Source organism: Maniola hyperantus, chromosome 25 (assembly GCF_902806685.2).
Source record: "Maniola hyperantus chromosome 25, iAphHyp1.2, whole genome shotgun sequence".
Classification (NCBI taxonomy): domain Eukaryota; kingdom Metazoa; phylum Arthropoda; class Insecta; order Lepidoptera; family Nymphalidae; genus Maniola; species Maniola hyperantus.
In genome coordinates, this window is record NC_048560.1 from 6018681 (window position 1) to 6040749 (window position 22069).

The 22069-nt window shown below is 39.7% G+C and overlaps 1 protein-coding gene across 2 annotated transcripts in view; it reads left to right on the forward strand.

The window, feature by feature from the left end:
• Positions 1-22069, forward strand: part of LOC117994010 (ribosomal protein S6 kinase alpha-5-like) — a 126221-nt gene that overhangs the window by 44678 nt on the left and 59474 nt on the right. For both annotated transcript variants that reach the window (XM_034981890.2, XM_069507081.1), the window contains exons 3-6: positions 418-551; positions 3661-3745; positions 18532-18647; positions 19631-19819. In XM_034981890.2, the coding sequence (XP_034837781.1) occupies positions 418-551; positions 3661-3745; positions 18532-18647; positions 19631-19819 (524 nt within the window). The remainder of the gene's footprint in view (positions 1-417; positions 552-3660; positions 3746-18531; positions 18648-19630; positions 19820-22069) is intronic.

A 22069-nucleotide genomic window follows, 5' to 3' on the forward strand; every position in this document is an offset into this window, starting at 1 on the left:
GACTATGTTTGTAAGTAGGTTGTTTTCATACACAATTTTATTTGTCTAGGCTAAGCAACGATATGGATCAAGGACTAGAAGTCAAAGATTTATCTTTTCTTTAAATAATTTTAAACACATCAAAAATTGCGAACTGGCAGGAATCGAACCCGCGTCTCCTGGGATCGCGCCAGACGCTCTGACCACTAAGCTACAGCCCGCTTACTGCCAGTGACGAAATTTGTGATACGTATGCTCACTCAGTACTGAAGCGCACAACGCATAAACAATGCGTTAGTGGTCAGAGCGTCGGGCGCGAACCCAGGAGACGCGGGTTCGATTCCTGCTGATTCGCAATTTTTGATATATATGTATTTAAACCTTGAAGTGTAGGTAAAACACTATAAAAAATTATGAAATATCTTTTCTTTGTTACAGCTTACGGCAAAGTGTTCCTAGTTAGAAAAAGATGCGGCGTCGACGAAGGCAAGTTATACGCAATGAAGGTGCTCAAGAAAGCGTCCATAGTACAGAAGTTAAAGACTGCCGAACACACGCGGACAGAAAGACAAGTGAGTCGGGATCTCGCACTAAGTATATAGAGACAGTAGTCCTACGCTTTATACTGGCTTCCGTGGGAACTGGCTGCGTAATTATGCGGATTATCTAAACTGACTGACTGACTAGACTGATATATGCATCAACGCACAGCTCAAACTACTAGACGAACTCTCAAACGAAAAGGTGGTAAAATAGGGATTTGAAATTTGTGTAGTCCACGCGGACGAAGTCGTTGATGAAATTTGGTTCAGAGATAGCTTGCATCCCGGCGGAGGACATAGGATACTTTTTATCCCGAAAAATTAAAGAGTTCCTACGTGATTCCTAAAGTCAGAATTCTATTCTATAGAGTAAGAAAAATAACAAACTTGTTGTAACTAAAGGAGGTAGCATAAAACACCGTAGGTCACCTTATTACCTATCTACTAACAAACGCGAACAAGGGATTACTGACAAAGAAAATATGCTTAATCCAATTACTTACCAGAGTGAACTATGGAGTTGGACGCAGCGTGTCTACTACTAGATATTACTACATAGATTACTACTACGCTTCTATAATATGGTGTTGTAACTTACTTACTGTAAGCATCACTTAGAAAAGCAGGTAATGGGGTCGATTCTCTAGTACACAATCTCTAAACTAAACTAAATTAACAGGTCTAAATCTAGTGCTTTCCTTTTCCGCAAGCAACATTATGAAAGGGATAGCAATAGATTTAGACGTGATATTTTAGTTTAGTTTAGAGATTGTGTACAAAGGAATTAGCCACAATGTGGCTAAACTAAACTAAAATGGCACCTCTAAATCTATTGCTATCCCTTTCATAATGTTGCTTGCGGAAAAGAATAGCACTAGGTTTGGAACTGTTAATTTAGTTTAGTTTAGAGATTGTGTACAAGAGAATTGGCCCCATTATTGAAATATTTTTAAATAATACGAAGCGATTTGCCTCCTCGTTTTTAATTCGAACCGCTAGGATATGGAACGCCTTTTTAGCATCAGTTTTCCATATCCATACTAATATTATAAATGCGAAAGTGTGTCTGTCTGTCTGCTAGCTTTTCACGGCCCAACCGTTCAACCGATTTCGATGAAATTTGGTACTTATAGATAAAGCTTGCATCCCAGGGAAGGCTACTTTTGATCCTGGAAAATTAAAGAGTTCCCGCGGGATTTTTGAAAACGTAAATCCACGCAGACGAAGTCGCGGGCATCGTCTAGTTATACATATCTTACACCCGACTGTACTCACGTGATTAGTCGACGTTAGCCTGACTAGTTTCGAACCCATCCGGGGTCCTTTTTCAAGGAGTCAGTTCGCGCACGCGTCGCGGTTGAAACTGCGCGCCGCGCGCGCTTTAGTTAAGCGTGCGTTTCAGTTTTCCCATACAAATTTAATATGGGTACCTTCAAATCAAGAGTGACTAGCCATCTTCTAGGCAAACGCGCTCCATCTTAGGATGCATCATCACTTGCCAGCAGATCTGGAAAAAATGGATGTATTTTTAACCGACTTCAAAAACAGGAGGAGGTTCTCAATTCGTCGGAATCTTTTTTTTTTATTTTTTATGTATGTTCCCCGATTACTCGAAGACGCCTCTACCGATTTTGAAAATTCTTTTTTTGTTTGAAAGGGTATACTTCAAAGTTGGTCCCATTTAAATTTGGTGAAGATCTGATGAACATCTTCGAAGATAGATACTGGAACTCCTCAACGGATAAGAGTAAATTGCTCGCGATCAGTGTAATAGCTAAGTAAACTGAAGGTTTTTAACCAGTCATAGCATAATTCCATGGGGCCACTAAAAATTGTGAAATAATTTTTTTTTACAAAATAAAATAAAAACCGACTTCGATACACAAACACTAAAAATTGAAAAATAATTCAATTAATTATTACCGAATATATTATGTATACAAGAGTTAATATAGTTCCATAATAATATTTTTTGGGGTCGGTGCCAATGAGGTGCCATTGTGGAGTCATAAAAATATGAAGTCTAGACGATTCGCGCAGCTAAAGCTAATTAAATTATTTTTCAATTTTTAGTGTTTGTGTATCGAAGTCGGTTTTTATTTTATTTGTAAAATTTTTTTATTTTATTTTTTATTGAACCACCAACAGAAAAAAAAAATTATAAATAATATCTATCCCGGCTGTACTCACGTGTCTAGTCGACGTTAGCCCGACTAGACACGTGAGTTACAGCCGGGATAGATATTATTTATAATGGAAATCACTCACGGTAGTTTAAACGCTAAAAAAAATTACGTTATTCAAATCCTAGGTGCCAAGTTATTATATAATAATTCAAATTATAGGTGGTTACAGCATGCAAAAGACGGATGATTCGTGCGTAAGAACTTAGAACTAACTAAACTAAAAAAAAACCAAGATAAATTGTAAGAAAACATAATTTCAAGATGAATGCTTGACATCTCTAACAAATTTTTTTTTAATTTTCCAATTTATTGCAGAACAAGACAATGGTAATATCCCTAGCTGTGAATCTAAATATATAAAAGAGAAATACCACTCACTCACTCACTGACTGACTGACTGACTAATCACGAAATCTCAGAAACTATAAAGACTACAAACTGGAAATTTGGAAGGTAGGTTATTTCTAGGACGTAGGTGTCAGCTAAGAAACGGTTTTGAAAAATTGCAAGGTTGTATGAAAGTCATTTAGGTTTAAATAATAAAAATCTGTATAATTCTATTTGGGAACTTCTCCACTTAAGGGCGGTAAAATAGGGGGGCAATGTTTTTATAGAAAAGTTTTAACAATTGTTATTTTTACTTGAAATATCAGATAGGGGGTAGGTATCAGATATGAAAGGATCTAACTAAATCCCCCCCCCCCCCCCTAAGTGGAAGGGTTATATGAAAATCCTATGTTTATGAAGTTAGAAATATGAAAATTGCCTTTTAGGTATTCAGGGTTCCGTGTCTTAAGGTGAGACTGTGTGAGTAGGTAAGTGAGGCGTTTTGCAGCGGGAAAATTTCAGATCTCATGAGAAACCAGAAATTTTATGCGGACGAAGTCGCGGGCAACTGCTAGTTCATTTATAATCGTATGGATTATATAACTGTGTATATATTTTGGTTGTAGGTCCTCGAGGCGGTGCGGGCGTGTCCCTTCCTCGTCACACTACACTACGCCTTCCAGACTGACGCCAAGTTGCATCTCATACTTGGTGAGTTCAACAAAATACTATATTTTGTATTTACAAGCTCCAAAGCCGTGAGTAAAAGCTCTCGGCATTTTTGAGGATCTCCTAGGCAAATTGCGATGCGGGTTTCGAATTTGGATGGATAGTTAATTAATAACATTATGATGTTCTAATAGACTACTACCACATTGAACTAGAGTGAGGGCACTCTCCTCCTCTACTCTCTCTCTCTCTCCAGTTTGATCCTGATATCTATAATCTATATACATAGTCATACAATACATATATATAAAAGGAAAAGGTGACTGACTGATCTATCAACGCACAGCTCAAACTACTGGACGGATCGGGCTGAAATTTGGCATGCTGATAGCTATTATTTATTATTTATTATTTATTATTTATTTATTTAATATTTAATTAGAACGGCCATAAAACCAATTACACTAATTAAACTACGAGTACAAACTAACATAAACATACATACAAAAATTGTTAAAATTATAAATTTTAAAAAGCAAAATTATAAATTTTCACAAAAGTGCAAAATCTGACCCATAAGGTCAGCCCATTTGTCAGCAAATATGTCACAGCGAGGGGACTTCTTCAGCAGCGCGTTGAGCGCAGCCAAAGTGCGCGGTATGGGTGATCTGGAGCGCGCTACCGTGCGACTAAACGGACTTACGAAAAATTTGGAGCGGTGGCGGAGATAGCTGTAATTATGACGTAGACATCCGCTAAGAAAGGATTTTCGAAAATTCAACTTTTCGAAGTTCCGAAGTGCGTGCGTTTTCGCACATTAAAGCTTTTGCTTTAATGGTGAAGAAATATATCGTGTGGGAAAAAACCTGCATGCCTGTTCTCCATAATGTTCTTAAAGGTGTGTGAAATCCGCACTTGTCCAGCGTGGTGGACCAACCCCTTCTCATTCTGGGAAGAGGCTCGTGGCGATGGGTTGATGATGATGATATCGTTGATATTCTTACAACATTTTAAATCGATGGAAGTCCACTGCTGGACATACATCTCTTGTAGATAAGTATTACCTCACAGTACCGAAGGTGTCCAACAGATCTTATAGATAATTGATCTTCTACTTCTTGTTTTGTTTGAAACTAGTATAACCAGAAATCATTTGTATGCCTCAACCAAAACATACCCATAGCATAAGTAGGTACATACTGGTCAATACGAGTAGGTTCGATTCCCGCGCAAAGGTCAAGGGCAGAACACTTACGTAATGGCCACAATAATGTATGTTACGTATATACTAAGTAGTAAAGTACGCGGCAGAAAATAATGTACATCGACCTTTAGATAGAGATAGCGGGTTTTGTAGAGCATTGTCTCTGTCGTTGAGACGTACAAAACGTCACATAAGTATGAGTGACAAAGAACACGCTCTACAAAAGCCGAAATCTCATTCTAAAGGTCGATGTACATTATTTCCTGCCGTGTACTGTTGGTGCCTGGTGTATACCTACTGCCTCTTTCTTTGTATCGTAGATCGCAAACTTCTCAATGATTTATATGTTTAGACTAGCTTATGCTCGCGACTTCGTTCGCATGGACCACACAAATTTCAAACCCCAATTTCACCCCCTTAGGGGTTGAATTTTCAAAAATCCTTTCTTAGCGGATGCCTACGTCATAATAGCTATCTGCATGCTAAATTTCAGCCCGATCCGCCCAGTAGTTTGAGCTGTGCGTTGATAGATCAGTTAGTCAGTCAGGCACTTTTTCCTTTTATATAATAATCATATTTAGATTGTATTGTATTGTTTATAATTTGTAATAAAGCGATGTCGATTTAGTAGCTATCTATCATTTGTTCGAAACTTTCTCTCCAACTATTACTAAGTAACAGCATTAAAATATTATCGTTAAGCATATTTCATAACTTATAACAGAAACCTAAGAGCGGCCACACACGGACAGTTTGAAGCAGTCACTACTGACTGCTTCAAGCTGCGTCTGCATAGCGAATTATAATTTTCCTTTCATAGTCATACACAAGACCGTACGTTCGAGCAATTGCAACAAATGTCAAATACATGGCTGCTCTCGACTGCTCTAGCGCAGTTAACCCTCGATAGAATTATACGGGAGCATAATAGGAAAATCTCGAGCAGCTGATAGTGACCATCTATTGGGACTGCTGGAAGAGAAAAGGCTGATAATTCAGAAATAAATGCAAGCCATAATGTAAAGTAAGGAGAATGATGAAAGAGAAGGAAGTTGAGTAGGACCGCGGTAGTAATGGTAGGCGAATAAGGCGGGAACATTATTGCTTAGAGAAAGGAGGGGTTTTTAGTCGGTAAGAGTCCGGCACTATGTCCATGATGATTTCCCCTCCTAAGCGAGAAAAAAGTTGATAGTGACAACTAGAGCGGTCATCATCATCATGATCAACCCATCACCGGCTCACTACAGAGCACGAGTCTCCTCTCAGAGTGAGAAGGGTTTTGGCCATAGTCTACCACGCTGGCCATGTGCGGATTGGTAAACTTCACACACCTTTGAGAACAATATTGTATAATTACCTGATAAAATCTATTATAAAATAATGTAACACGTAGTTTGCATGTAATTGTATAATAATTATATATTTAGCATGTATGTATTGTTAATGTACCTAACTTTGCAATGCCCTGACGGGGCTTCATGTAACCATGAAAGCAAATGAATAAATAAATCATAAATCATAAAACATTATGGAAAACTCTCAGGCATGCAGGTTTCCTCACGATGTTTTCCTTCACCGTTAAAGCAAGTGATATTTAATTAGTTAAAACGCACATAACTCGGAAAAGTTAGAGGTGCGTGCCCGGGATCGAACCCCCGACCTCCGATTAGAAGGCGGACGTCCTAACCACTAGGCTATCACAGCTAGAGCGGTACGTGTACGTTATTCAAAGATTAACTGCTCAACCTGCCCGTGTGCGGCCGCTCTAACAGATGATATGATCATTTGACCCATGCACGAGACGTCAAACATGCAATATGAAATCGCCATCAACAAGTGGTAATCTCATTATTGCATACTGTGACACAACCATGGCGTAATGTCACAGTTCTCGACAGTGAGGGAACTTCTAAGATATGCAATCTTTGAATGTCCTGAGTCGGACACACTCTGCCAGCAGGCAGAAAGTCCGTAGGGATTTTTTCTTCCCCCGAAGAAAATAAAAGGGAACTTCTTACAAAATGTCGAGGCTTCGACGTCACTGGTAAGCGTCAAATGTTAATACATTTGACACAGGTAGCCCTAATGTAGTCACCTATTATTCTTTGATTCACCATAACCTAATATTTGACATATCGTCGATTCAGGATCGAACTGAGAGTGAGGTTTCCTCAGTATAGTTCATCTGAAGTCTGATAGGTGCTGTGACACAAACATGGCGTAATGTCAAAGCGAATAAGTTTCGTTATTTTAGATTGAGTATAGTAGTAGACCCGTACAATATACCAGGGGATACCATGACTCCTGAGGAGCAGTAACAAAACCAAGCCAATAAGATAAATTGTCGATTAGATTCAGCATATCGCAGTGTGCCAAGGCCGCCAAAGTAGGTCCAGTGTTGCCTTGCGTTGGCTAATCGCGAACGCTACGTTTTTCAACGGCCGGCGTCTTGCGGCATATCGAAGTTCCGCTTGTTTAACAATTGAAGTTAATTTTTTAGTATTGAAAGAGTTCATTTGCCCGCGTTTTAAATAAAATTGGCCCTGCAACTTCTGTACTTGCGCTAAAGATCTTTATGCACCTGAGCTGCGCTGCGCGTCGCTTCAGTCCGACTGCAGGGCGCGTCACTTCAGGCCGCTCACGGTACCTACCGCACTACAATTGCAGTACGCGGCAGCTCGCGTCACTTGCGCGTCACTTTTACACCCGTTCGCGTACGAGCAACAACGTCGCAAGATGAGCGACAGGGAAAGGGTGGAAGCCGACATCCTAGGGGTTGGGGATTTTGAGGATATACTTCTAAGAGCCCGTCATGTGCCAAAAATTATTATATATTTTGAGGTCTATCATGCCTATACAGTGTGGTTAATTCCGTTGTACACTATCTCTAAACTTAACTAAATTAACAGGTCTAAATCTAGTGCTATCCTTTTCCGCAAGCAACATTTTGAAAGGGATAGCAATAGATTTAGACGTGCCATTTTAGTTTAGTTTAGAGATTGTGTACAAGAGAATCGGCCCCATTAAATACTTAACTCGATGCGCGTGTATCTTATCTGAGCGCGTACGCATTCTGAAGCGACGCGACGCGCCGCTGGGTATGTCGCACTAGCGTCGCTGCACCGCGCGTCGCTTCGCTGCGTTTCACAATATTCTCCCAGCCGCGACGCGCGGCAACTAGTGCGATATGCGTTTACTTCGCATTCGCATTACTTCGTGCTGACCTCCTAAATTTCTAACTTCTTCTTTTCTTCTTTTTCCCGCTCTTCTCTTCTTATCATTATAGCCCGCGGCATTTGGCTATATCGTTGCCAGGCGTCCTCGCTCGACAGCATGCGCGCTACAAGGTTGCGGCCATTCACACCCTCCGCGTCTGTCGATCCTAGCGCTTTTGACCTTAGATCGGCACAACCAGGACATTCAAAAATTGCGTGTCTCGGGGTGTCTTCCTCTCCGCAGAAGTAGCAGTCTTCGCTCGGTGCTTTGCCAATTGCGAAAAGGTAGGTGTTAAACACCCCGTGACCGCTGAGGGCCTGCGTTAGCCACCGTTCAGTCTAGTGAACTCGGTGGTAGATGCATCCGACTATTCGTAAGCACTTGTAAAAGTTTATACGAATAAAACAGATTTTCATTTCATTTCATTTCAGTGCTGACGTCACTAAAATGGCGGCCACGCGCATTAGCAATTCGCGGGACTTATAACACAAACATTTTGCTAATGAAAATAGCTGATCATACCAAAACTTATATCAATTAATAATCTTTCATTCATTGTTCTCACGCGTGTTGGTAAGTAACTAAGTACTATCAAAAGGCCTACATAGTACCGCTACACAATATAACGCACGTCAAGGATAAGTAAGACATGATCTCTTATTTTGATACTTAACCACAATAGGTGTCGCCCGGCGGTCTTACACGTGTCAAATTTTGTAATGTTTTATTTTATTGTACCGCGAATTGATCCGCGTGGAATTTCAGCTAAAAAAACCGGCCAAGTGCGAGTCAGGCTCGCGCGACGAGGGTTCCGTAATTCAGTCGTATTTTTTTCGACATTTTGCACGATAATTAAATAACTATGATGCGTAAAAATAAATAAAAATCTGTTTTAGAATGCACAGGTAAAGCATTTTCATATGATACCCCACTTGGTATATGTAGTAATCTTACTTTATAAGTTGAAAATACAAATTATTTGTTAAAAAAATTTTTTCGTGATGTGACCACAGATTTACGGTTTTCAGTTTTTTTCCCCTATTGTCTGCTATAAGACCTACCTACCAGCTACCTGCCAAATTTCATGATTCTAGGTCAACGGGAAGTACCCTATAGGTTTCTTGACAGACACGACAGACAGACAGACAACATAGTGATCCTATTAGCGTTCCGTTTTTTCTGTTGAGGTACGGAACCCTAAAATAAGTGAATTCTGGTACGAACCGCTAAGGCGTGGGACCGCTTCCGGCTTCCGTGTTTCTTGGCAAATATAACTTAAATACCTTCAAGGCAAGAGTGAATTGGCATCTTCTGGCAAGCGCGCTTCAACCTAGACCTCATGATAGGCAAGATTGTCGTCAAGCGCAAACTTGCCTAATAAAAAGCAATAATGAGGACTAGGTTACACCCCTAAACCCTATGCGAATATGTGTTTGTTTGTTGGTTTGTCCTTCAATCACGTCGCAACGGAGCAACGGATTGACCTGATTTTTTGCATGGGTATAGTCAAAGACCTGGAGAGTGACATAGGCTACTTTTATCCCGGAAAACCAAAGAGTTATCACGGGATTTTTAAAAACCTTTATCCACGCGGGCGAAGCCGTGGGCATCGGCTAGTTAAACTTAAATAAAAACTAAAATAAATTAAATTAAATCTAAAACCTCATCGAGCCCACCGCAGCGCGGCATTGTACCCAAGATGCTTGGATGCTTGCAGCATTACCCCTTTGGATGGCCAAACTAATTCTTTGACCAGGGTGGCTAGCTGCCTGCTCTCGGGTCCCCCGATTGACTCGATAACCCTTTCGATAACGATAAAATAATTTCTTTGGCTATGCGGTTGGCTTCCTATTAAATAAATTAAAATATCGTCGATTCCGGATCAAACCGAGAATTCCCTCACTCTGATTTAGGTCCATGCAGTTTAGGGTTTCGAAAACTTGTCGTTCCTAGAAACAACTGTGCCTTGATCGACCGTGCTTTGTTGATAGAGCTGAGCTAGTTCGATTCATATTTCCTCGAAACAGTAATTTCTCAACTCGTGCCGAGCAAAAGCCTTGACCCGACGACGGACGCGAGGCGATTTCTTTCACGCGGCCTACCTATTGTTTGTTAGTAGCTTAGTACACTGATGCCAGTTTCGGTAAAGTGGCCCATGTTGGAGGGTTGGTCAAGTGCGGATTGGCAGACTTCACACACCTTTGCCTTCACACACTTCGACATACGAGTAGCTCAACGGGTTACGAAGCTGAAGTGGCAATGGGCATGGCACATAGTTCGTACAACCGATAGACGTTGGGATCCCAACTCCCAAGGTGCTGGAATGGCGACCTCGCACCGGAAGACGCAGTGTTGGGAGACCCCCCACTAGGTGGACGGACGACATCAGACGAGTCGCAGCGAGGTGCTGGATTCAGGCGGCGCAAGACCGTGGCGTGTGGAAGTCCCTACAAAAGACCTATGCCCAGCTGTGGACGTCTATCGATTGATGATGATGTTGACACGCCTTTGAGAGCATTGTGGGGAACTTTCAGGCATGCAGGTTTCCTCACGATGTTTTCCTTCACCGTTAAAGCAAGTGTAATTTAATTGCTAAGAACACACATAACTCCGAATAGTTAGAGGTGAAGCCTTGACCCGACGACGGACGCGAGGCGATATCTTTCACGCGGCCTACCTATTGTTTGTTAGTAGCATGGTACACTTATGCCAGTTTCGGTTAAGTGGCCCATGTTGGAGGGTTGGTCAAGTGCGGATTGGTAGACTTCACACACCTTTGAGAACATTATGGAGAACTCTCAGGCACGCAGGTTTCCTCGCGATGTTTTCCTTCACCGTTAAAGCAAGTGATATTTAATTGCTTAGAACACACATAACTATGAATAGTTATTTCGTTTTATTCAGATACAAGTTAGCCCTTACTGCAATCTCACCTGCTAAGTGATTCGCTAACTCAGTGTCTAACACAGAATGATAGCCACCGAGGTTGATTGGTTCTACATTGCTGCTTCACTGGGTGGTAGTAAAATATTTTTTCGTAGAAAACCTTCAACGGATTAAAAAATGAGCTCTGTGGCTATCGTTCAGTATTAGACACTGAGTTAGAGAATCACCCCACTGGTGGTAAGTGATGATGCAATCTAAGATGGGAGCAGGCTAACCTGGAAGGGGTATTCCAGTTTTTATTAAACCCATGCCCTTTTGGTTTCTACGCGGTAGCGTACCGTAACGCTAAATCGATTGGCGGGCGGCACGGCTTTGCTGGTAAGGTGGTAATGGTAACTAGCCACGGCTGAAGGCTCCCACCAGACCAGACCAGGAATTTAGAAATTATAAAATTCCAAACCCCTACGACGATACCAGGAATCGAACCCGGGGCCTCCAACTAATTAGACCACAGCGCTTATCACTGCCCTAAGAAGGTCGTCTAGTCTAGTTTGAGGTGATCGAACCCTGGGCCCTTCGAATAGGAGGCTGACGTCTTAACCACTAGGCTACCATTTCTTTTTACCACAATCTATACTAATATTATAAAGTGACAGAAATACAAATTATACTATAATATTTCAGCGTTTATTAAGACGATCGTAGTCGGGTTTTAGTTTTCAACTTTATTTCTAAACCAACAAGTTGTCATTATAACCCAGCGCTTATTCAAAACTTCATTAGGCAAAGGCCTTATCAAGTTAGTGAAGCATTAACTAAACAAGAAATTTCTATTAGTCCGCCCTCATCGCCTCGTTTTTCCTTTTTTTCCACAACACCGGGCGAGTTGCAACTCGCAAACCTATTGTTAGACGTTGCACGTGCATTCGCTGTGGGAAGCTATGGTCCAAGTCATGAAAGCTTTCGTTTAAAAGACTGACATAATAGAGCATACATTTTGAGAACCATTTTTGCTCTACGTGTCAACTGTCGTGTCAAAAGTACGATAAAATACAAATACAAATTTCTTTATTGCGAATCTGGGTAAACAGTGGAGACTTTACAAATACAAAAACGTACAGCCAAATTCTGAATATTAACATGCAATATGTTTGATACATAGTTTTGATAAAATTAGTCACATTAAATACTTAGTCTACAGTCTCTTAGTACTAGTACTTAGACTTTTGACATGACTCATGGTGAGTGAGCTTAGAATTTATGCAGAAAACTTATTACACACTACGGGATATTAATTATATTATAGGCTAGTCATTATTGGCGTTCCCAACATGCGTACCATATTTTTTGTTTTTGATTTTATTCAGATACAAGTTAGCCCTTGACTGTAATCTCACCTGGTGTTAAGTAATGATGCATTCAAAGATGGAAGCTGGCTGACCTGAAAGGATTATGGCAGTTTTTACTAAACACATGCCCGTTTGGTTTCTACACGGCATCGTACCGGATTGCTAAATCGCTTTGCTCTAAAAATGTATAGTTCAAGATTGTAATCTACGACGCCCACTTTGACTTTTCTCAGCCTTAAGGTGACGCAGTACGATCGACCGAACCTGTTTGCTTTTCACTTGACATTGTATGAGAAAGGTGAGAGGCACGATGATTTTCACCGAAATCAAGGGTTTAGGAAAAGTATTTTTGAGAAAAAACTACTAGCTTTATGTTTACAAAGTATAGTTATTTCAACTAATGAATAAATAAACTATGTCTAATGTTAAATTCCTTTACAATTTTCATACCCCTAATCTTATTTATTAACGCCCAAAGTTGTCATAAATTTGGTGTTAAAATAGGAATATTTTGAGGCTCGTAACTTTAAAACATATTATTTTTTTAATGTTTCATATATCAATAAACCTAGATAATGACGAGATTAATCGATATAATACTTAGTTTTGAGTATACAATATCAAATAATGTAGTAATTACCCTCCTACGTTTGTATGAAGAAAGCACCGAACTGAGCCCACTTAAGACATTATATTGTTTTATATTGCTAGCTTTATACTGTTGCTAGCAATATAAAGCTGCCCTGTTTTAACAATGTTTCGTTTTAACTAAAACTTAAGTCAAAGGACTTTGAATACAGTCAAATGATGCTCTACAGCTCCTCGATAGCGGTAGAATACACATCACGATCGCAATAACCTCCGATTGGTTGACGCTCGCTCATTATTGGCTACAATACATTGTTGCAACAAGAATAGCACAAATTCAGCCAATCACAACGATTGAGATTGTAATAATGATTGATGCAGGTTTTATGAAATCGACCTATAGATTTCAGCCTTTTGTGAAAAAATCGCTTATGACTTGTACCACATGCCACTTCAGTAGTGGTTGGGTAACGACAGAACAATCTCATAATGGCGGATATATTAACCGCGTGTATTGAGCTGGCTGCTAGTCGATCGAACTTGTACTCGAGCGTTAACTACCAACTTAATAAAAGAATGAGGTTATGATCAGGATCGATAGTTGGTCTCTCGGTCTTGTTGTAGTTTAAGGCTGAGATCTATAGAGCGCACTTTACCCAAGACTTATGATTCAGTTAAAACGAGACAGATTTATATGAGAGACTAGCTGCCCCGGCGAACTTCGTTCCGCCTAACAGTCGATTCAATTTTTTTTTTAATTTCTCTCCGTAAGAACCATCCTCGTACTTCAAGTAATATTATTAAAAAAGAACTAGCGAAATCGGTTCAGCTGTTCTCGCGATTTGCGATGACCAACACACATTTAGTGATTCATTTTAAATTATAGGTAGATAGATGTAGCTCTGTATGTTTTAACTGTGTCTTAAGTCTAAGCTAAGTCAGAGTGCGCTCTATAGATCTCACCCTTAGACTAACGACAGAGTAAACTAGAGTGAGAGAAATCTCGGTTTAATCCTGAATCGACGATATGTCAAATATTAGGTTATGGTGACGTGAAAAAAAAAATAGGGCTACCTCAAAAGGAAAAACAAGAACCCTTAAAGGACCACTTCATTAGCTGTCTGTCTGTCAAGAAACCTATAGGTTACTTCCCGTTGACCTAGAATCATGAAATTTGGCAGGTAGGTAGGTCTTATAGCAGACATTACAGACGAAGTCGCGGGCATCAGCTAGTAATGTAATAAATAAAATAGACGTAACACGCTTGTATGGAAAAATGCGTAAGATGACAATGGAGGCTTCAAAAAGTATTTGAATTTCAGAATTTGTCTGAGTTCGCCAGACTGTTAACTGTAATGTCTAGTGGGAATTGGCTTATAAATTATTTATCCGCTGTAGGTCAGGGACACCCCCCTCTGCCCCCCCCCCCCACCCATTAGCCGCCCGCACCGTCTGCGTCTGTTACAGAGAAAACTGTATCTTTTGATAATGGCGCTTTGGAGTTGTACCTAAAACGTTTTGCTATGCTACATTGTTCTTCAGAAATCTCTACTTGCCGTACACAGAGTCGCTTAATCGTTACTTAAGTTTAGTTAAAACGATACAGAGCTATATCTCTCACATGAATCTGTCTCGTTTTAACTCAATCTTAAGTAACGAATAGCGAATCTGGGTGCGGCTGTATGAGCCATTACGCACGGTCGACTAGTCGCTCGGCGACTCGGTCGACGGCGACCGTTAGAATCTGTAATTTATATGGAAGATTCGAGCCAGCAAATCCTCGCTTGGCCAGCGTGGTGGACTATTGCTTTAAATCCTATTCATTCTGAGAGGAAAGCTGTTCTCAGTATCTTTATCTATATCGATATAATCTATAGAGATTATCAGCTCCTATTTGACATATACAAAAAGTGTTCTTCTTCTCAATACTTCACTCTTGACAAAGTGGTCGTGGCTCTGAATTCTTTACTGCTGCTCGTGCGACCTCTCTAGCGACTTCTGTTGGTGGCATTATTTGCACACACGGAGACAGGCGTGTTTGTTGTAAAGCGGATTAAGTCTGTCCACCTAGTTGGGGAACACCCACGTAGACGTGTGCCCTCCACTCGACCAGACGTGTTCGATGGTACCACTCTTCCTGGTGATGTGCCCAAAGAACTTGAGGATTCGCAATTGTACTAGTGACGAAACGCAATTGTACTTTGATTTATTTTCAGTTCCTTTGAGAATGGAGACGTTTGTACGATGTGCGGACAAAAAGTGTACATTGTACTAAATTTTGGAAAAGAAATAATTTGAATTTGGGATAGACGCCCAAAGCACACAAAAGTAAATTGAGTTACTATAATATAATACTTGTAGAAAATTGAGATTTGAATCGAAACACGAATAAAAAGCTACAACTAAAAGCGAGCCTCTGACCCAGATACGCCGTAGGAATAACAAAATGTCTTTCAAAACGCGAAAAATTAAATATTAGTCCGCAAGAGAAACCTTGCTTAAAGAAAACCACATTTATGAAAAAAAAACCGGTCATGTACGAGATATTTAATGTAACACTACCTACCTACTTTTAATTTTTTAGGGTTCCGTACCTCAAAAGGAAAAACGGAACCCTTATAGGATCACTTTGTTGTCTGTCGGTCTGTCGGTCTGTCAAGAAACCTACAGGGTACGTCTTCCCGTTGACCTAGAATCATGAAATTGGGCAGGTATGTAGATCTTATAGCTGACATTTGAGGAAAACTCTGAAAACCGTGAATTTGTGGTTATATCACACACAAAAAATTTATATTGTGGTCATAAACTAATAATTAGTATTTTCAATTTTCTAAGTAAGATAACTATATCAAGTGGGGTATCATATGAAAGGTCTTCACCTGTGCATTCTAAACAGATTTATTTTTATGTACCATAGTTTTTTAATTATCATGCAAAATGTCGATAAAATACGATTGTAATACGGAACCCTCGCACTTGGCCGGTTTTTTTAAATATTTTTTGTTGTTATAGCGGCAATAGAAATAGATAGGTACACAATCCATACTTCCATACTAATGTTATAAATGCGAAAGTGTGTCTGTCTGTCTGTCTGCCAGCTTTTCACGGCCCATACGTTTAACCGATTTCATTGAAATTTGGTACAGAGATAGCTTGCATCCCGGGGAAGGACATAGGCTGCTTTTGATCCCGGAAAATCAAAGAGTTCCCACGGGATTTTAAAAGCCTAAATCCACGCGGACGAAGTCGCGGAAATCATCTAGTCTGATATAATTTTAAATACCTTTAGTACGGGTTCATGAGATACAAACCCGCTGCGCTAACAGACAGACGGACGCACAGCGGAGGCATAGTAATATTGTTTGCTATTAATATACATAGAATGGCTATAACAACAATCATTAAGTCTCATTATTCGATACACAGGATGCCACGAGAGCGATAGCAAAAAAAAATTGTCGAGTGTAGCTTAAACTTTATACGGCATTGTATTCGCGAAGTTTTGAGTGCACTCCACGGCTTCCCTCCTCGAGCCCTTTTATATTGATCGAGTGTAGTATGGATAGCAAATAAAGTATTCTATTGTCAGGTAATTACTAGAAATATTATGAGTGGTGAGGAGGTAAACCTAGTATTTTGCAAAGATATGGATCAAATCTATCTTATGACAGGGACTATAATTTTGGGTTGATGAAAAAGACCAAAATCTTAAAATAACACTATTTAATTTGTAAATGACATGGTGCTTGGGTAACTAAGTAATTTTTATGCCATTTTTATCTAGTATTATCTAGATTCTATGCCATATTTTGTACACTTATTTTATTATTGTATTGTACTATGCTATATAATACAAATACAAAAAAAAACACTATTTTTTCACAAACGTGAATGGTAATTTTTTGCTGCTGTTATTTTATTTGCAATATTGTCTGCTTCTACCATACGATATAGGTATTAATATTTAATATCAAAATTGTTAGTAAATTCTTTGACTATATCCATACTTAATATTATAAATGCGAAAGTGTGTCTGCCAGTCTACTAGCTTTTCATGGATCATCCGTTTACCCGGTTTTGAAGAGGTAGGTACAGTGATAGCTTGCATCCCGGGGATATATGTAGGCTATTTATGTCCCGGAAAATCAAAGAGTTCCCGCGGAATTCTCAAAAAAACTAAATCCACGTGAAAATAAACCGCGGGCATCATCTATTTGTTACAGAGATAGCTGGCGTCCTCGAGACGGATAGGATATTTTTTATCCCGGAAAATCAAAAATTTCTATGGGATTTAAAAACCTAAATCCACGCAGACAAAGTTGTGGGCATCATTTAGTACTGATACTAAATGCATTGTTTTTGCCAACGGTACTCTTTCTTATAAATTTCAAGTGACGGTGTGTGAGTGAACAATTAAAAGCAAATCATTTACATGTCTTTAGTTACCATTTACCATTAGCGATAGGGATCCCATTTCATATGGGGGGATACAACCCTTTGAATCGAAAAGCGATGGATGCCATTTTGGAAAATCAATTCATATATGTATTCAATGATACTCTAGTGGTTAGGACATCTTACTCCTAATCCGAGGTCGGGAGTTCGATACCGGGCACGCACCTCTAACTTTTCAGAGTTATGTACAGTACGCGGCCGGAAGTGATGAACATCGGCCTTTAGAATTATAATTCATCTTTGTAGAGCGTTGTCTCTGTCACTCATACCTATACGACGCTGTGTCGGTCGGCACGAGACAGTGCTCTACAAATCTGCTGTCTCCTTCTAAAGATCGATGTTCATCACTTTTGGCCGCGTACTGTAGGTGCGTTTTAAGTAACTAAATACACTTGCTTTAACGGTGAAGGAAAACATCGTGAGGAAACCTGCATGCTTGAGAGTTCTCCATAATGTTCTCAAAGGATGTGTTAAGTCCAATCTGCACTTGGCCAGAGTGGTAGACCATTACCAAAACCTTTTTCACTCCGAGAGGGGACCCGTGCTCTATAGCGAGCTGGCGGCGATGAGTTGATCAAAATTCAAATAATTTATTCAAAACTAGCTGATGCCCGCGACTTCGTCTGCGTGGAATTAGGTTTTTTAAAAATCCCGTGGGAACTCTTTTATTTTCCGGGATAAAAAGTAGCCTATGTCACTCTGCAGGTCTTTATCTATACCCATGTAAAATCACGTCAATCCGTTGCACCGTTGCGACGTGATTGAAGGACAAACCAATAAACCAACAAACAAACATACTTTCGCATTTATAATAAGGGTACTGATCAGTACCCTTATTATAAGTGCGAAAGTGTGTTTGTTTGTCCTTCAATCACGTCGCAACGGTGCAACGGACTGACGTAATTTATTGCATGGGTATAGATAAAGACCTGGAAAGTGACATAGGCTACTTTTTATTCCGGAAAATCAAATTTCACGCAGACGAAGTCGCGAGCATCAGCTAGTAGGTAATAAATTACTCTTTTTGGTAGTCGGTTGTTGTATTTGTAAGATAAAGTGGTGATAATTATTACGCGAACTTAAAACTAAAACTACGATCATGATGATTAATAGAATTGTCTTTTTTCTAGATTACGTCGCCGGCGGAGAACTGTTCACGCACCTGTACCAGCGCGAGCATTTCCACGAAAACGAAGTTCGGATATACATCGCTGAAATCATACTGGCTTTAGAGCAGCTACATAAGGTATAGAATAGAATAGAATAGAATGTTTTTTTATTCATGTAAACTTTTTACAAGTGCTTATGAATAGTCAGGTAGTTTTAATTTACCACTGGTTCTGAATGCCGTTCCTACCGAGAAGAACCAGCTAGAAACTCGGCGGTTGCTCTTTTTAATTTTTCAATTTACAATGTTATTATACCGTACTATACAAGCCATTGCAGCCCCGTGCATTGCTGGAGCGAGTCAAAACCAAGCTTTTTTATCGTTTACTTACTTCCCTCACCACCTGGGTGTCTGGTGCACTTCGACCGTCCGCTGTGCCAGATCCTTCTTTCCACGCACATGCAAACTGTGGAACCAACTCCCATCGGCGGTGCTCCCACTAGATTACAACATGGGGTTATTCAAGGGGCGGACCAACAAATTCCTAAAAGGCCGGCAACGCATCATTCATGGGCGGCGGTAATCACTTAACATCAGGTGACCCGCCTGCTCGTTTGCTCGCTATCTCTATTTAAAAAAAAACCGGCCAAGTGCGAGTCCGGCTCGCGCAATGAGGGTTCCGTACTACAGTCGAATTTTTTCGACATTTTGCTGGATAATTCAAAAACTATGATACATAAAAATAAATAAAAATCTGTTTTAGAATGCACAGGTGAAGACCTTTCATATGATACCCCACTTGATATAGTTATCTTACTTTGAAAGTTGAAAATAGCAATATTTGTTCATGAACACATTTTAATTTATTTCTTGTGATGTAACCACAAATTCACGGTTTTCAGATTTTTCCCCGAATGTCTGCTATAAGACCTAGCTTCCTGCCAAATTTCATGATTCTAGGTCAACGGGAAGTACCCTATAGGTTTCTTGATAGACAGACAGACAACAAAGTGATCCTATAAGGGTTCGGTTTTTCCTTTTAAGGTACGGAACCCTAAAAATACAATTAGATTCGTGTATTATTATTATTACTATTATTATTACATTGTATTCATTCACAGCTCGGCATCATCTACCGTGATATCAAGCTGGAAAATATCCTTCTGGACGCGGAAGGCCACATAGTCCTCACAGACTTTGGTCTCTCCAAGGAGTTCTGTGGTGGGGAGAGTCGGGCGTACAGCTTCTGTGGGACTATCGAGTATATGGCGCCGGAGGTGGTCCGGAGCGGCAGTCAGGGGCATGATATTGTAAGTACCTAGCTTTAAGAGTGCTTTGATAGCTTTGACGACCTCACTGGCGCAGTGGTGAACACTGGCACAGCGAAAAAGAGGGAAGAAGGAGGAGGAAAGAGGGAGGAAGGAGGAGGTTGTTAGGTATATCATAAGTTAACATATTGCATGCTAAAGGAGATCGCCCGTGATCGGGCCCTCTTTTGTGGCGTCGTGTCAAAACTTAATTTTTTTTTTTTTAAATGTGTTATTTTTTTACTTTTTGTACTCTATTATTGAAAATATCCACAATTACAGTTAGAATCGTAAACATGCATTTATTTTGAAGAAGTATTAATTAAATATAACCTCAATATCAGCAATATAAAAAATAAGATTTCTAGATTTCTATTTAAGAATAAGAGGGTGAATAAATAGAAATCGTTTGCAGAATATAAAGAGTTAATTATTTGTCTACAAAATAAAATTAAAACCATGGTGACACAACAATTATATTAGGGGGGGGGGCCCAAATCTCCTAAGAAAATGGGCAATCTCTTTTATAATTACAAAATTGTCTCTGGTCAGGTCTCCATTCTCCGTTCTACCGGAAAAGTCGTGGCTCCGAGCTATTTAGCGTTCCGGTACGATGCCGCGTAGAAACAATCTAGAAATTATAAATTCCCAATTTGTCCCTGCCAGGAATCGAACCCCCGGGTCCCATTTACAACGCCGCAGCGCTTGCTACAGCGCCATTATACTTACTAATGCGTCGTGAGTGCATACTTAAATTAAAAACCAATTGTAATCTTTGCAACGTATATTTTACTGAAAGAAAACTAACAATAGAACGATAAATAACAAAAATAACGGCACCCAGTGATCATGAGAAAAACCCACCGCGGTAAGCGAGTAAACAACAAAATGAGTTTCACGCCAAACAGCTGTTTAGAGGTACCACCATCGCCGCCAGTGAATGAAACGGTGCAGAGAAAGTTGTGTTCACCGCTCGATTGCACGTGAACACGAGAAATATACCTGCTGGTGATATATTAGCTGATATCACATAAGACATGTGTAATAACTAACGAGCGAAAATCTAGAATGCATATTTTGTGAAGTTTCCTAAAACTTGAAACGCGGCAACCCTGTGATCCTTGGCCCATTTTCCTTAGGCAACTGTACTTCTTGTTCTAGTCTTGATTTGAAATCTGGAATGCATATTTTGTGAAGTTTCCTAAAACTTGAAACGCGGCAACCCTGATCCTTGGCCCATTTTCCTTAGGCAACTGTACTTCTTGTTCTAGTCTTGATTTGAAATCTGGAATGCATATTTTGTAAATTTTCTTAAAACTTTAAATGCAGCACCTGGACAATTGACCCATTTCCTTTAGGCAACCTTTCGTGAACTTCTCGCTCGCTTCTTGTGCATTAAGCAACTGATGTCGATTGGTTTTAAATTCGTTTGGTTATTCGTTTGAAAGTTGTGCGCACCGCTCGATTGCATGTGATCACTTTTTTTTTTTTTTTTTCAGGCAACCCTGGCAATTGTCCCTTTTTTCTTAGGCAACCTTACTTTTTCTTAGGATATGCAGCTTGCTGTCGATTGGTATTAAATTCGTTTGGTTAGTTGACATTATAAATATCTTTCCTTGCTCTATCTTTAATTAAGGGTAACCTTGATCTGATTTTATTAAACACCAATTTTACTACCCAAATTGTTACAAATGTTGTATTCTAGCAAAATAAAGAATTTATGAACTAATGTTCCTGGCGGAAAGAGAGAGATGTATTTTCAGGCCTGTCATTATTTATAAAATTTCCTACCGTAACAGCATCAATGTATCATTGTTAACAAGTGGGACATTTAAAAATACCTGTGCCATGTTTACTTGAACCAGTTTAAAGCAATTAATGGGGATAATTAGTGCAGATGGCCCCTTATCGTCGGCGGAGTCGACTATTATGTTAATTTTTTGTTTTATTTTTAACAGTGCTTACCAACTTGTTCTATCTCTGAATACTTCTTTTAATAATATAGGTGAAGGCTATCCTTTCTAATTTCTATGGTTTTTAGCTTTTCTGGAAGAAAAAAGTTATGTGAATTTGATGATGCCCGTGACTTTTCTAGCCTACGTCCTTCCCCGGGACGCAAGCTATATCTGTACCAAATTTAGTCTAAATCGGTTGAACGGATGGGCCGTGAAAGGCTAGCAGACAGACAGACACACTTTCACATTTATAATATTAAGTATGGATTTAATTTTTGAATCCTTTGTTTTTCTTTAA